General features: G+C 43.0%; 1 protein-coding gene across 1 annotated transcript in view; it reads left to right on the forward strand.

Moving 5' to 3' along the window:
* SH3RF2 (SH3 domain containing ring finger 2) overlaps nucleotides 1-14,834 on the forward strand; it is a 69,794-nt gene that overhangs the window by 21,057 nt on the left and 33,903 nt on the right. The window contains exons 3-4 of the mRNA XM_067567084.1: nucleotides 11,413-11,682; nucleotides 14,327-14,422. Of these exons, the coding sequence (XP_067423185.1) occupies nucleotides 11,413-11,682; nucleotides 14,327-14,422 (366 nt within the window). The remainder of the gene's footprint in view (nucleotides 1-11,412; nucleotides 11,683-14,326; nucleotides 14,423-14,834) is intronic.

Raw genomic sequence — 14,834 nt, forward strand, 5'->3', positions numbered from 1 at the left:
ACATTGACGCCGTATTGACTCAGAGGGAAGGACACCACCTATTTAAACAAGGTCACTACTTCTTGCAATACTCTGCATCATTCTTGAAGGTCTCCTATCCAAGTATATAAAATCACCAACTGGTTGGGTACCCTTCAGGAACCAGTCACTATGCAGTAATTAAGAACAACAAGCTGAAGCGAGAAGGAATTTGTTGTTCATTTCTTTATGCTTACTTACGTAGTTGTTGACTTTGCCAGGAATACAGGTATTGGGAAATAGGGGGAAATCCACACTAGCGTCCTTAAAATGTAAATTCACAATCTACAATCTTAGCTTGGTTCCACCTAAATCATTTGCAGCATGCCCCCTTGAAAATGGGACTAAAGGGCAATGCTGTGCGAAGCAGACTGCAGTGACGTCAACCATATTGTTCCGATGTCTAAAACAACTGCAGGTTCATCCTGATGTATCCCAGCCAGTTTGTTTGCTCTGTTCATCCAGCTGGCAGGGCACCACAAGTCGGATCATGCTGCTTGTCATGAATGGCATTCGACAGAATTGCCTGGGACTTGGTTTATGAATGTTCACAGCTTTATCCAGAAATCCGTCTTCATCTGCCTCATTGTTCTTCCTTACTTAGTTGTCTTTATTTCTTGACTTTTTTTATGTGCCTTTCCTCCTCCCCCCACTCCTTTCTTTTAATTCCAATAATAGGAGTATGCAATTTTACAATAATCCAACATCAATAATGGGGAAGTTATAACTAGATCATTTAACATAATTATAGTGCACATTTCTCCCAGCTATGAGGAGATGCTTTGAATTGCTTCCATACATTATATATGTATTTTTTTTTAATTTGCCGCTCTGTTTTGTATGGTGGGAGATTCAGATGTTTTGGATGTTTGCCACAGCTCCACTAAAGCCTGATGCAAAGCAAAAAAAACCAAAACCCAACCGAAACGATTATTTCTCCCACTTCTCTTTCAAATGCACCAGTATTCTGAAAAGCACAAAGGGACACGTTCCCCTGGAGCCAGTGACGTTGCACAGAGTACAAGTGAGGGCAGAATCTTGCCCAGAGATTTTATTGTGGTGGTAAATCACAGAGCTCTTGAATCTCACAGTCTTTAGTTTTAGCCTATCACATTATCTCTCTCCATCTCCTGAAGTCTCAAAATAATGCTGTAAATCAGGACCAGAAAACGATGGCATTAGAGGCACCTACTAGCCCCAGATAACTGGACTAGTTCACTACAAGGTGCAAGCAAGTTTATTTGCCTAATTTCCACCCTTCAGACACTGTGATCTTGAAATTTCCACTCAAACATGAGTGCAAGATAAGGGTCACATTCCACTTGGGCAAGACAGAAAAAGGGAGCTTAAACGGAGAGAAAAATGGAAAAAAAGAAAAGGGGGTGGGCATAAGGCCAAGTTATGATAGACAGAAAAATAAACATAGACTGGGGTGAGGGAAGCCTCTCGATAGCTTCTTTTGGGGAGAGAGGGAAATTCTCCACTGAATAACGTCTAACACAGGTTCCCTGTACCTTAAAAAAAATTGGTTTCTAAAACTGAAAAAAAACCCAACCAATCAAAAAAGCAAACGTACTAACAGACACATTCATTGAAATCTCAGGAAAATGGGCTTATAAACACAAACTGTGATTGCAGACCCCAAGGTTTGCAAGACAGGGCATTCATCCATTCCTACTTGGCACCCTAAAAATGTGACCAAGGCGTTTAACGTTCATACTTCGTTACCCCCCTTCTTCCCCACAACCCTCATCCCCTCAATAATGATTGGGAGCATTCAAGTAGGAGAATGTGAAAGACTTAGCCACTTTGAAAGGCTAGCTGTTATAGGCCTCGTACTGCACAGGCATCTGAAAAAACCTCCCTTCACTTATTTCTTCATCCTTGTTGTGTCCTGTTGGCCACTTTGGGGTGGGTTAAGGTAGATTAAGCTCTTCAGGGACCAGGCTGTGATACTTTGCTATCAAAACCCTGAAGGGGCTAGGTGTGAACATAAACCACCATGCACACTTATGACTTTATAATAATATGGAGATGGAATTGCCACGTCCTTTCACAATCCCAGTTCTTTCGTACAGGCCTGGTTCTATCCATTTAAATCATTTGGAGTTTTGCCTTTGATCTTGAGTGGCCAAATCCTGAATTGTTTATTCAGGCAAAATTCCCACTTGAATCAATTCCCAGGAGTAAAGACCTCAGGATTTATCCCAATAGTAGCAGGATCTGGCCCTTCATCCACGCTCACATTTTGTTCTTTATTTATTTTAAAATTCTGAATCAAAGATAAAGTCTAGATAAATGAAAACAGTACAAGCAGCATAAGAAAGAAGGGTATTACTAGCCTGCCTGTGTTCCTGCATGTTTTATCTCAAAGCTCAGCATCCTTAGAGTATGTATGTGTATGTACATGTACATATAAGAGAGAGAGAGACAGAGAAGAACATCGAACACAGGGCATTTTTCAAATTGTCATCATTTCCAAAGTTATCTGGGTTAAACTTTCTGTCACTTCTGATCCTCTGAAAATTAACCAGGGAGCAGGGCATCAGGATACAAAGTTGGAGTTACCCACAAGGATACACACAGGGAATGCTGCTTCTAGATGCATGTTCTTCATTACTTTGCGCTACCAATGACTTGGTTTCTGCAGTTATACTTAACCCATTTAAAAAGAGGCTAAACAGGTTTCTTTTCAGATGCTGATGATACAATCCTCATTGCACGCAGAAACCAAGCAAAGACTGAGGATAGATCTACGTTGCAATTAAAAACCCGTGGCTGGCTCATGCAGCTGACTCAGGCTCACAGGGCTCAGGCTTGTGGGGCTGTTTAATTTCAGCGTAGACATTTGGGCTCAGGCTGGAACCCAGATTCTAGGATCCTGAAGGTAGGAGGGTCCCAGAGCCCGGAATCCAGCCCAAGCCCTCACATCTACACCTCAGTTAAACAGCCCCTTAGCCCAAGCCTCAAGAGCCCCAATCAGCTGGCACAGGCCGGCCACAGGTTTTTAATTGCAGTGTAGACATACTGTCAGAGTAATCCAAGCAAGGAATTAGATCTTAGGTATGTCCAGAGCACCCAGAACTGCTTTATTTTAGCACCATGTGCATAGCGGTCTCTGCTCTTCACCTCTTCCAATTTCCGTAGGCTTTGTTTACTGTAGGTTTTTGATTTAGTCATTGTTCTTTGTCTTCAGATATTTCATGAAGGCTTTTACAAAATGGTGAGCCTTGCTGTGCCGTCTGTAAACCAGGTTTAGGTTTCCCTCCTTCACTGGGCTATCCCACAGCCAAGTACCCTCAACAAAGAGCATCTTATCACTGGAACTATAGCATCACCCTGAGCACTATCAACTGCATTGTTCCAGAGACGCAGAGTTGTTGTCTCAGTAAGCCAGGACGGGACAGGCAGTCTCTGATGTAGCTGTTCACTGGCCCACCAAGATCCTTAAAGATTGAGATTAGGGTCTTGATCTATGTCCTGAAGTGGGACCAGCGGAAGGTGCAGAACTTTGGCATGTTGTGTTCTCAATGTTTTTTCCAGCCAAGGAGGAGAGCTGCTGTGTTCTGCATGGGTTTGAGTTTCTGTGTCACCCTCACATTTAGCCCTAAATCCAGTGAGTTATAAAGTCTGGAAGTGACATATTCATGGATCGCTGTGAAATCTACACATCAAAAGCGCTATATTAGACGTAGGGGTCATTATTGGTATCATATTTCCTAACCAGATGGAGGTGAAGCAAGCTATTTCCCACCCCTGTTGCTCCCTTGGTATTCAGGATGAGTAACGGGTCTTGTAAAATGCAGATACTCTTCACTATCTTTTTGAACAGAGGGCAAATGCACTTTATCGGTGAGGCTCCTGATGTACTGTTAACCATAAACCCATGAATAGGCAAACAATCCAGCTGTGGAGAGATAGGATGAACGTACTGTAGATACTGAACTAAGACACACTTAAGCTTTATCATTAGTTATTACCACCACAGAAAACAATAAGAGTTTTACAACTGACTTCAATAGGCATTTGATTTGGCCCATAGTGCCATAGGTGTTGCTCAGCTACAAAAAACATGAGTGAGAAGAAGACTCTGCCCCCAGGTGTTTACAGTCAGTATTAGATTCTGCACACCGATTAGGAGCAACAGAGCCAGAGAAGAGATTAGTGGAAGTGTAAGCAAAAGAAGAGTTCTAAAGAGGGATTTGATCCAGGGAGGCTACTAGGTGACACAATAAGAGGGAGGCTGTTCCAGCCATAATGAAGAACCTGGTGTGGTGGAAAGGCACTGAATGTTGTGTGGCAGGCCATCTCTAGAATTACTGGGGACAACTGTGGCTACCGCCATCTCATTTTGAGGACCACAGCTGATTGTAATGGGCTCATGGGCTGCAAGGCAGTGAAATTGTTGCAAGGCAGCCAGGCTTTTTGCATCATGTTTGCAGTGATCAACTTGAATTAACAAGGCAACTGCTCAGTTCTCCACACAGATGGGCTAAAACAGCAGTGCTTGGATTCAGGGGTAGGCTGGGTTGGACAGATGGGGTTCCAAGCAGAACCAGAGCTCGATTGTGCATTTGATGGTGCCAAAATGAGGTTTTTAATGCAATCTTGTGGACTGTGGTAAGTTTGCAGGGCATAACTGAACATGGAGTTTAGCCGAGTCATACAGTGCTGCTGGGCAGGACGACAAATGGAGGCATCCCCTTTTTAAAGTTGTAACCACACAGCCCACTGCCAGGTCCCTGGAACCGGTACTGAGCCCTCAGATTCACCCTGTAGTGTAAACACATACTTCCCCAGAACTCCACTTGAAAGTGTGAGCCGTCTGGCTTACCTGTTCAAGGGACAAGCAATAAGGTGTAGTGCATAACACACACAGAACACTTTGCTCCAAACACTTCTAAAGTGCAGGTCATAAATTTATAGGGGCTCAGTACCAGCACCTCCCATTGAAACCAGTGACACCTGCGGGTACTCAGCACCTTTGACAAATGAAGCCTTTAATCTGCTGGGCTAACATAAGCCATTTAAGTTGCAACTATCCGATTGTTTGGCTCTTACATCCCTAGGGGGAGAGAGTGAGAGAGAGAGTTTGGACCTGTATTTTGAATGACAATTCTTTGATCCTAACTGAGTTCAGAAGATGAATATTAAAGCCACTTGTTTCTGGTTGTTTCAAAAACAAACCCTAGCGAGTGAGAGAAAACAGAGCTTGCACAGTTTAGATTTTGTCAAAGAACTTTAAGGCTATGTGGAGTTATTTTGCCGCCTTTCCTTTTGCACACATGCACTTCAAGTATTACCAAGCCAGGTACATGCATTTTTACCATTAGCACATATTACAGTACAAAATAAATTACTTAATTAGCACTAAACATTAACATTGCTTCATGTTTCAAAAATACTTTGAAGGTGCAAAGAGCTACATGAACGTATTACAGAAAGTTTTTCCTTTCCTGGTTCCTTTCTCCGTAGTAAGTAATAATGATTAATAACTATTCTTGTTGAACATTGTCTTCCCAGGTTCTAGGTCACTTTCTGATCTCTTCCAAACTCTAAGAAACTTGGTGTCTAATCTTTCTCTAAGATCTTACCTCCCTTCCAGAATACTGCTGAGATTGACTGGTTTGTGTTCATGAAATGCTAATGTACTAAATCCTAAGCATTGACATCTCTTAGCTAGATTTGCAGCTGTGGAAACTTGTATTTCTCCACACACAAAAAGCAACCCTACACTTTGTCTGAATGACAAAAACAAGCACAAACATGAAATTGCAACAATGTGGGTGTGGGTGTGTTGCCTGTTACATGCTGGCTCAGTTCTGCCTCCCAGGATCCATCGTACATTTAAAACCAGACCAGAGAAAACACTAACAAATGTAAAGTGAAGAACAGTTCTGCAGTGACAGGAGCTAGTTGACCTAAAATAACTTTTCCATCTCCACAGACACCATCCCAACAGACTAGTTATCTACTGTCACAGGTCCAGTCAAGCCCCTCGTCTTGGCCACTCACCAGACTGCTGTGAAGAGACCCAGCTGCTGGATCCCTTGTTTTAAGCTTCCAGAGTCTGAATAAAGTCCAGGCACAGTCCCAGTCTTGGGGACCTTAGGCACACTCTCAGGGGTTCTAGCTGGCATACCCTTTTGAGAGTTGTAACCACACAGCCCACTGCCAGGTCCCTGGAACCGATACTGAGCTCTTAGACTCACCCTGCAGCTTGCATGCATGCTTCCCCAGTACTCCACTCAAAGATGTGAGCTGCCTGGCTTACCTCTTCAAGGGACAAGTGATAAGGTGTAGCACATAATACACAGACACTTTGCACAGGGTTCTACAACATTATTGCTATGTCTTTAATAGCACAAGTCTATAAAAAATAATAAAGGCTATACACACTTCCCTGCCTCAGTTTCCTCACCTCTCTGGAGCATTCTTTGCACTGGGGTCAGAATCCTTTGGGGCTGTCCAGAGTCCTTCTGTTGCAGTGCATGGTTGTATTTAGCTCTTCTTTTCTGACCTTACTCTGTCCCAGTCCCCCCTCCTGCTCAAACTTCCCATGTGTGCCCCTGAATCTTCCCCTTTCCATCTTTTCCATTTCCTCCCCGTGAGGAAATTTGGAGGGAACTGTTTTCCCCTAGGAAGCAGTTACTCTTTTGTTCTCCCCAGGTAAGGCCTATACAGCTGCTGATAGTCCTTAACAATTGGCTATTGCCCCAGGCTGGCAGGGCCAGAGATCCAGCCTCACGCTAGCCCTCAGTGGATTTCACATTTACACAGGGGCAGTCAGTGACACAGCAATTTTCATAGTAACAACTTCATAATATCAACCAGAATTTCATATAGGTTCCCCACATCGTCAGACCTACCAAGGGCCAAATTCTCCTCACATATTAGTCCTGATTCAGCCAAACTCTTTAGCATGGGTTTCGGTCTATGCTAAATTAAGGCCACAGGTCCCATTCTCCTCCATAGAATCTATGCAACGGTCGAACTGAGCCTCAAGACAGGAGGTGATCTCAGATTATTTGCTTTGGAGCCACAGAAGCTTTCGGAAATGAAAGAACCAAGGTGGCCCTTTGGGAGCATTAGCTGTTCAGCTACGCTCTCAAGAGTGAGTTTTTTTTTCAAAGCTGCACTGAGCTTCAGTTTTGACAGGCTGTGTTGGTGAAGGATGGTGGGAGAGCAATTTCGTGAATCACTGAGGGAGCAGCTCAGTGGAATATAAAAGGGAATACAATTGTCAGATAAAAACATTGTTTAAAAAAACAGTTTAGCCCTGATTTGGGAGCTTTCAGTTGAGAACAACACCACTAAGCACTTTCCACAGCAAGCAGGAATCAGCCTTAACCAATGAGGGGTGATTCCTGCATTACAGAGGGGGAAGATAAAGAGCAGAGATGGTAAGTGGTGCACTTAAGACCACATAGCCTGTCTCCAGCACAGCCAGTACTAGGACTCCAAAATTCCTGACTTTCAGGCCTGTGCTTGGCCCACTAACCCGAGCTGCATCTCCACTAAGATGATAATGATAATTATTTCATGTATATATCATGTGAGAAGCAAGACAGGATCCACGAGTTTAGTTTAGTTTTGTTTTAATTTACGGCTCACGAAGGTAAGCTGACTTAATAATAATAATAATAATTAATCATTCTTAATTAATAATTCTTACGTGGTGCTTTTCATCCATGGATCTCAAAGCAAGGTCAGTATCATTGTGCTCGTTTTGTGGATCGGGAAACTGAGGCACAGGGAGGGAAGTGACTTGCCCAAGGTCACCTAGCAAACCAATGGCAGCGCCAGGAATTAAACCTCAGTCTCCTGAGTCCTGGTGCAGTGCCCCAGCCACTAGGACACACTGTCACCCAGCCCTTGACAGCCCTAGGAACTGAAATCCACAATTTATCCATAGAACGGGCCCAGCCTGAGCAGTAGCTCACTACCCACTACCCCATTAACATGCCTTACTCCTCACCTGGAAAGTCCACTTCTAGACAGTGATAAGCATTATTCGGTCTCTATGGATCATACAGTCCTTGAATGAATTAAGCACATTTGGCAGCTGCTTTACACTTAAAAGTGCCATTTCTCCCCCTCCATAAAGTGGCAAAACCTGAAGAATGGGGAGCGTTAATGTAGGGCTGCAGAGACAAGCTACAAGAGATGAAGAGGCATTTGCTGGTGCTTTCTTTAGCATTAGCAGTTTCATTTAACCCCAATCTGGACGCTGGAGCCAAGGAGATGGGAAGACGGTTTGGAATGTGTTCCTCACAACATTCGTTCTACAGCATATGTGAGGTGACTACAGAACTCAACCATTATTAAGAGGATCCTAAACGTCTGGGGCTTTAGTGTGCCTGACAGGCACAGCTCTGAGTAACTGTGGGGACTAGAGGTTGTGGAGCCTCAGTAGAGCCGGGGCACCCCAGACCAAGGGGGGGGCCTATGACTACCTCTTTAAGGGGATGGAGCAGCAATGCACCTTTCTTTTGCTCTTAGCCACTTCTGCTACCAACACAAAGGAGGAAGACTGGACCATAGCCATGGCTCCTGCATGCCCACTTTGAGGCTCCCCTCGGGCCCCATGGAAGCCCTAGAAGACAACATTTCTTGTGTCTGGGGAGCAGAAGTATGGCACTTGTTCCCAGCTGCTGTGTGGGGAGGGGGCAGAAGAGTCCAAGTGGCGGGAGCCTTCCTGCTCCCAATACTGGTGCACCTGCATGTCCGGAAACAAGCTAGCCTTCGTAATATGTACCCCAGAATGAAACTTCCCCTAGGAGCTGGTAATGTTCTTTGCACCTTCCTCTGAAGCACCTTGGTACTGACCATTAATGGAGACAGGATATCAAACTCAATGGATGACGAGTCTGATCCAATTTAGTAATTCCAACAATCCTAACTGATCCGGCACTAAGCACTGCAGATTTCTTTCAACATGAATGACTGTGGAATGGATGATAGAGTGGGGTCCTTTGTGAGTGGGAGGGGGGGAATCTCTTTCCAGGTCCCTGCATCTCCCAAATCCCAGGTGAATGCCCTAACCACTAGGCTATAGAATCTCTTTCTCAGTGACTATTCAATTATATATATAAAGTGAAACACTACAGCAGGAGAGAGACCCACCTCACAATAGCCAGCAGCCAGGACACTTTCTGAAATGTAAGAGACTGAAGTTTCAGTCCCTCAGTTGAATCGGGCAGAGCAGGGACTTGAACCAGGATCTCACATATCCCCGGTGGACTTCCTAATCATTGGGATATTGGCTATTCTGAGATTCCCTCTCCCCCATCCCCATGAAAAACTTCAAAAGATCTGTTTCACCCTGATGCAGCATGGAAACAATTTTCAAAATCTCCAAAATTTTTGCAGGGAAGAGAAAATTGTTTCCCGCCCAGCTCTAATTTTTATTTTTTATTTTTTCCCCCCTGGTCATTAGACCTTGGCTGCAGTGCTGTGGCCTATCCTGGTATGTTGCAACTATGACCCACAATGGGTTTATGGGATATTTTTCAACTATACTTTTTCAGTCTTTCCCCTGGGGGAACCCCTAGAGCCCTCTTACAAGTTCAGAGTTTTCAATGAGAGCTCTGTATACTTCCACAGAGAATGGAGCTGCCATTATTTCAAGAAGCATAATTGCAGTGCAGGTACCTGAGCCTATTCCACTAGGAAATACATAATAGCGAATAAAAGTGTATTAAAGGAAATAGATTTTATAAGATGTATCGCCTGTAGAATCCACTGCTACAAGATATTATTGGGGCAAACAATACTCTTGGATTCAAGAAAGAATTAGTAATTTATAAGAGTAATAAGAATAACATCTGCTAGGATAAACCTTTATCAGATATATCCACCCTTCTTCACAGTGTAAAACCAACCACTAACTGTCTCAGGTTAGGAAGAAACTTCCCCCACAGGCAAGCTATTGCAAAATTGACTGGCATAGGGGTTTTACATGTACCTCTAAAACATTTGGTTTTGGCCACTCCTGCAAATTGGATACAAGACTAGACAGACCACTAGTCTGATATAGCATGGCAATTCCTGTATTAAATAGCACCAGGACACTGTGTTACAATCGCATTGTTAAATAAACCATGTTTAGCAAGCCAAAACAAGGCCCATCAATGCTATGGATGCTGCTGCTAATGTCACTCTTCCCACAGACTTAGGGATTGCAGAGGCCTATTGACAGTGCGCTTTATTGTAGGTAATACAACTGTTTACAGCACTAGGGCACATGGAATGAAATTCACCCCTATTCAGAGAGCCTGTACACTGCTTAAGTTAGCAGGCCCTCCCCACAGGGATGCCTTGTGGGTAGAGTACCAGCCTTAACCCTTACTGCACTTCCAACTTTTTACTTAGTTTTGCACTTCAACTGGAAGTATACGATATAAACGACACTAAATGTAAGTGAAACCCAATGGCCACCAATCTTACGTGGAGTTGTATTAGGGCAGTACACTATCCATTAAAAGCATTTCCACCAGCCTGTGACACCAGCATAAGATCAAGCCACCCACCTCATTTTCTGAGCTGATGCAGACACTTGTTCCCTGTGCTGGTCACACCAAGAGCTGCACGCCTGGAACTGCTGCACAGCAAGAAGCAGCCTTTGGCTTATCTGCACTCATCTTCTTCCAGGGAAAAATCTCACAAGGTTGCTTTCAAACTGTAGCTCTCAGGCTCAGAGCAGTGAGGCCAATGATGGCTCTGAGTTTGATTCAACCATCCAAACAATCCATTGCATTGTGTATTAAATTGAATTTTTTGAGTGGATAAAATATAATCCAGGTCAGTAAAGTGGATATTTTAAGTTTTACTTAGGAGACTGTGGCAGCAGACGATGGGGGAAGGTTCCCTCATCTCTTCTGATTTCAGTAAATGTCTCCCTCCTATTCAGATTGCACAGTTAAGAAATAATAACAGTATTAATAAAGTGCCCCCTCCTGAAATGCTGAGCAGGTAAAATATAATCTAAAGTCAACACTTAAAACACAGAGCATAGGACTCTGAAAAAAAACCCTAACTAATAAAAAGCCAAATTATGTGGGTTTATTAATCTGAAAACATTACGAGAGGATCACAAAGTCACAGGAAACAATTGAGCACCACAGGGAAGACAGAGAAAGGAACTGATCATTTCATCAAGTTACTAAACATTGAACCTGATGTATTAGCTGCACTAGGTTAAGTCAGGAATCACTCCTTTGGCACTTGTCTTCACTAGAAAATGATATCAAGTAAGGATGAAAATTGAGGAGTCATGTTAGCTAACACAACAATTACCAGAACTTTATGGTCCATGTAGATAGGGTCAAGTTTTATACAACATTGTGTCAGCTGGTCAAAGGTAAACGTTAATGTTTGTTTCTGATCCTGCAGGTTCCCCGAGCCAGAGCCCTGTACAGCTACAGAGGGCAAAACCCTGGTGAACTGAGGTTCAATAAAGGCGACATCATCATATTGCGCCAACAGCTTGATGAAAAATGGTACCTGGGAGAGATCAATGGGGTCAGTGGGGTTTTCCCAACCAGCTCTGTGCAGGTTATCAAGCAACTTCCACTGCCACCACCCCTGTGCAGAGCACTTTACAACTTTGAGCTGAGAGACAGAGATAAAAATGAAAATAAGGACTGCCTGACATTTCATAAGGTAAGGTCTCCCATCTGCCAGTCAGGGGCAAGTATTTTAACAGCTGGGTAGTTTCTCAACCATGGGTCCTCTCATCCGCATCATAGAACCTTAGAGGTCTATCACACCTTTCATCAGAAGATCTCAAAGCTCTATGCAAACAATAATTAAACTTCCCAACACCTCAGTGGGGTGAGTCAGTGTAAGTATCATCCCCATTTTACACATGGATAAAGCAAGATGGAGAGCTGGAGGCTGGGGTTTTCAGACGTGCTCAGTGTTGACCCAGCTCTGCTAACCATTGAAGTCAACAGTTGAAAGTCCCACGTACATGACTTCCCCAAGGACACATACTGATATTTAGAAAATGAGTGGAAATTTGACAGAGGTGGAAACAGAAGCCTGATGTTCCATCCCACACTTTAACTTCTTGACAATGCTCCTTTAGTCAGTCGGCTAATAACTGATTAGCTGCAGTAAACTTCCCTAAACTCTGGGAAGGTTTCCCTTGAAAGATCCTTAGTGATATAATAAAGGAGAATGGCTGAATAGTCAGTCAGGGGACAGAGGTCATTATGCACCTTCAACATATTCAACCATTCCTCTAGGAACATTAGTGAAGCGACACATGCCTGGGTTCTACAGACATTTGCCATCTGTCCTGGTAGTCTACTGAAATTACAGGACTTGCATTTATTCTTGTTTAGAGGAGATATTTTCAAGGTAATTGTGCTTCACAACAATGTCAACACTTCCTGGGATGTCAAATTTAGGCGAAGCATATTACATCTATCTGACGAACCAACGCCTATGGGCTCCAATGTCCTATCCGAAAAGTCACTTATATTTCTTTTCATTTGGCAACTCAATGATATCCTAGTCCTGCTGTAAATCAGTGATGAAAACAAGCAGCACCCTAGAGGGGCTAAAGGACAAATTTAGGACACTTGATGGATTAGGGCTGGGTGAGGGGAAGGCTGGGGAAAAGAACATTCAAATATCCAAAAGCCAGCTGTTATCGCAGACTGGGAGGAGGTAAAACCAGAAGAGAAAGTGAGTTCTCACTGAAGCATCTGCTGCTGCTCACTTTGCATTGTCATTGTAAAGTGTGGTTTCTAATATTGCTAACAGTAACACAGGGACATAGGGAGCCAACAATTTTTTTTAACTGCAGACTCTTTCCTCTCTTTCATGCCGTCTGGTTTTGTTTTCTTTTTTGCTTTATTTGTCTTTGTTTCACTCCTTACTCATTCTATTTATTTGCTTTTGGAGACAGCACTCATTTCTACGCCTACAGCTCAGTTAGCACACGGAGAGTTATACATATAAAACAGGCAGATGCTTCTTCAAGGAGGGGACAACACACTCATATCCCCATGCCTCGCAACGCTAGTCAAACAGCTCACGTTGTATGTTCTCACTGAAGGATTATTCCAGTTACTGCAGCAATTCCCTTTAACATCACCCATCAGGCTGCAAGAGGTCAATGAAGCTCTCTCTCCGCACCCTAGTGCAGCAGGAGGATTCATAGCTCAGCATACTTCACATAACCTCCTCTCTGCTGCTCTTTTCCCCTCTTGAGGTGATTTTCACCCCAGTAGTCAGGACCTAGTAATCAGCAGAACCCAGGCACTGCAGTTGTGATGAGCCTCTGTATGGGTGATGCAAGAAATGAGATGCAGTGATTTGAGAGTCAGAGTCCAGATGACAAGTGCTATCAAAGTGCAATGTATTATTATTTTTAAAAAATCTGGAAAGGGGGCCTGATTCTGCCCTCTCCTTCACCTTGTGGAGTCATTTACACCTGTGCAAAAGAAAGGCAAAGCTCAACCAAACTGTAATGGAATCCTCATCTACTCACTTCGCATAGACGCAAGTGATGCTGGCCAGACGGGAATTAGGTCAAGACCATTCTTCTCTCTCAACTGGAATTTGAGAAACAATCAAATTTTACTCTGATACTTGTCAAATTAATTCAAAGAAAAGAAAAACGTGAATTTGGCCCCTTGCATTTTTGGACTTTTTCTCCCTGCAGATATTTTAAATAGATCAAATACAAATATATTTAAAATGAATAACATTTAATTACTGCTGGGTTGCACTGAAAATGGATCTTTCCAAAGGGTTTTTAGCCATCAGTCAATACAAAACTGGTTTTGCTCCAGAGGATTTGAAGTACTGCAGGTCCAACAATATTAGGGTATTTCAGCTCTTGAAATATTGGTTTATATGAGTTTCTTGGCAGTAGAGTGCCAATTGCCTGGAAACTTATAATGGTTTATACTTGGTACATCTCTGAAATGCCATTTTCATTATTTTATTTGTGCATCGTAATTAAAGAAGGATTTCCATGTGAAAGGATTCCTTTAAAAAGTCATAAGCTCTCTTGCTTTCAATGCATTTTTCATTATTTTTTGTTTCATGATTTAGCCAAGCATTTAAAGTTAAGTTAAATGCATACTAAGCATAAAGCTCAGTAGAGATGGGCTTAAACATGTACTTAAGGCTAAGCACATGCCTAAGACCTTTGCTGAAGACCTGTGTTCTCTACAATGGACATACCACTGAAACTGCTTAATGATTTCGCTTTGCAAACCCATCTTCACACCTACTATCCACCTATCCCAGAAGGGAACGTTGGTAACAATATACTTCTGCATTTCAGGGTGATATCATCACAGTGATTAGCAGAGTTGATGAGAACTGGGCAGAGGGCAAGTTAGGTGACAAAATAGGGATCTTCCCCATCCTGTTTGTGGAGGTAAGTGCATACATTAAAAAACACTTTTTCAATCCATTACCTCACTATGCAGTCAACATCTGTATTCACTCCCCCCATACTGAATGACACTCCTCATGTGGCCCATAATCCTGAAGGAAATTCTCTGGTTTGTGTTATATTGCATTTAAGTGAATTTAGTAGTGAAGAAAGGTGGTTGGCAGCTAAGGAGATATCTCTCAAACACTGCCTTGTCAATGTATCTCACCTCTAAACTGGAGGGACCAGAACTACCAATGAAGGGGTAATTCAGTCTTCATGACCTATTCAGTCTTTGGTTTTTGCTGACACTCTGAATAAGGATGAGGGTGATGTGAACTCTGATGGATTTTGTGATGTTAATAATTAGAAGTAGTTGAAACTTTGTTTTGATGGGAAAAGCCCTGTCAACCAA

Source organism: Emydura macquarii, unplaced genomic scaffold, assembly GCF_026122565.2.
Source record: "Emydura macquarii macquarii isolate MOO-44397 ecotype Brisbane River unplaced genomic scaffold, CSIRO-AGI_Emac_v2 contig_2768, whole genome shotgun sequence".
NCBI lineage: Eukaryota > Metazoa > Chordata > Testudines > Chelidae > Emydura > Emydura macquarii.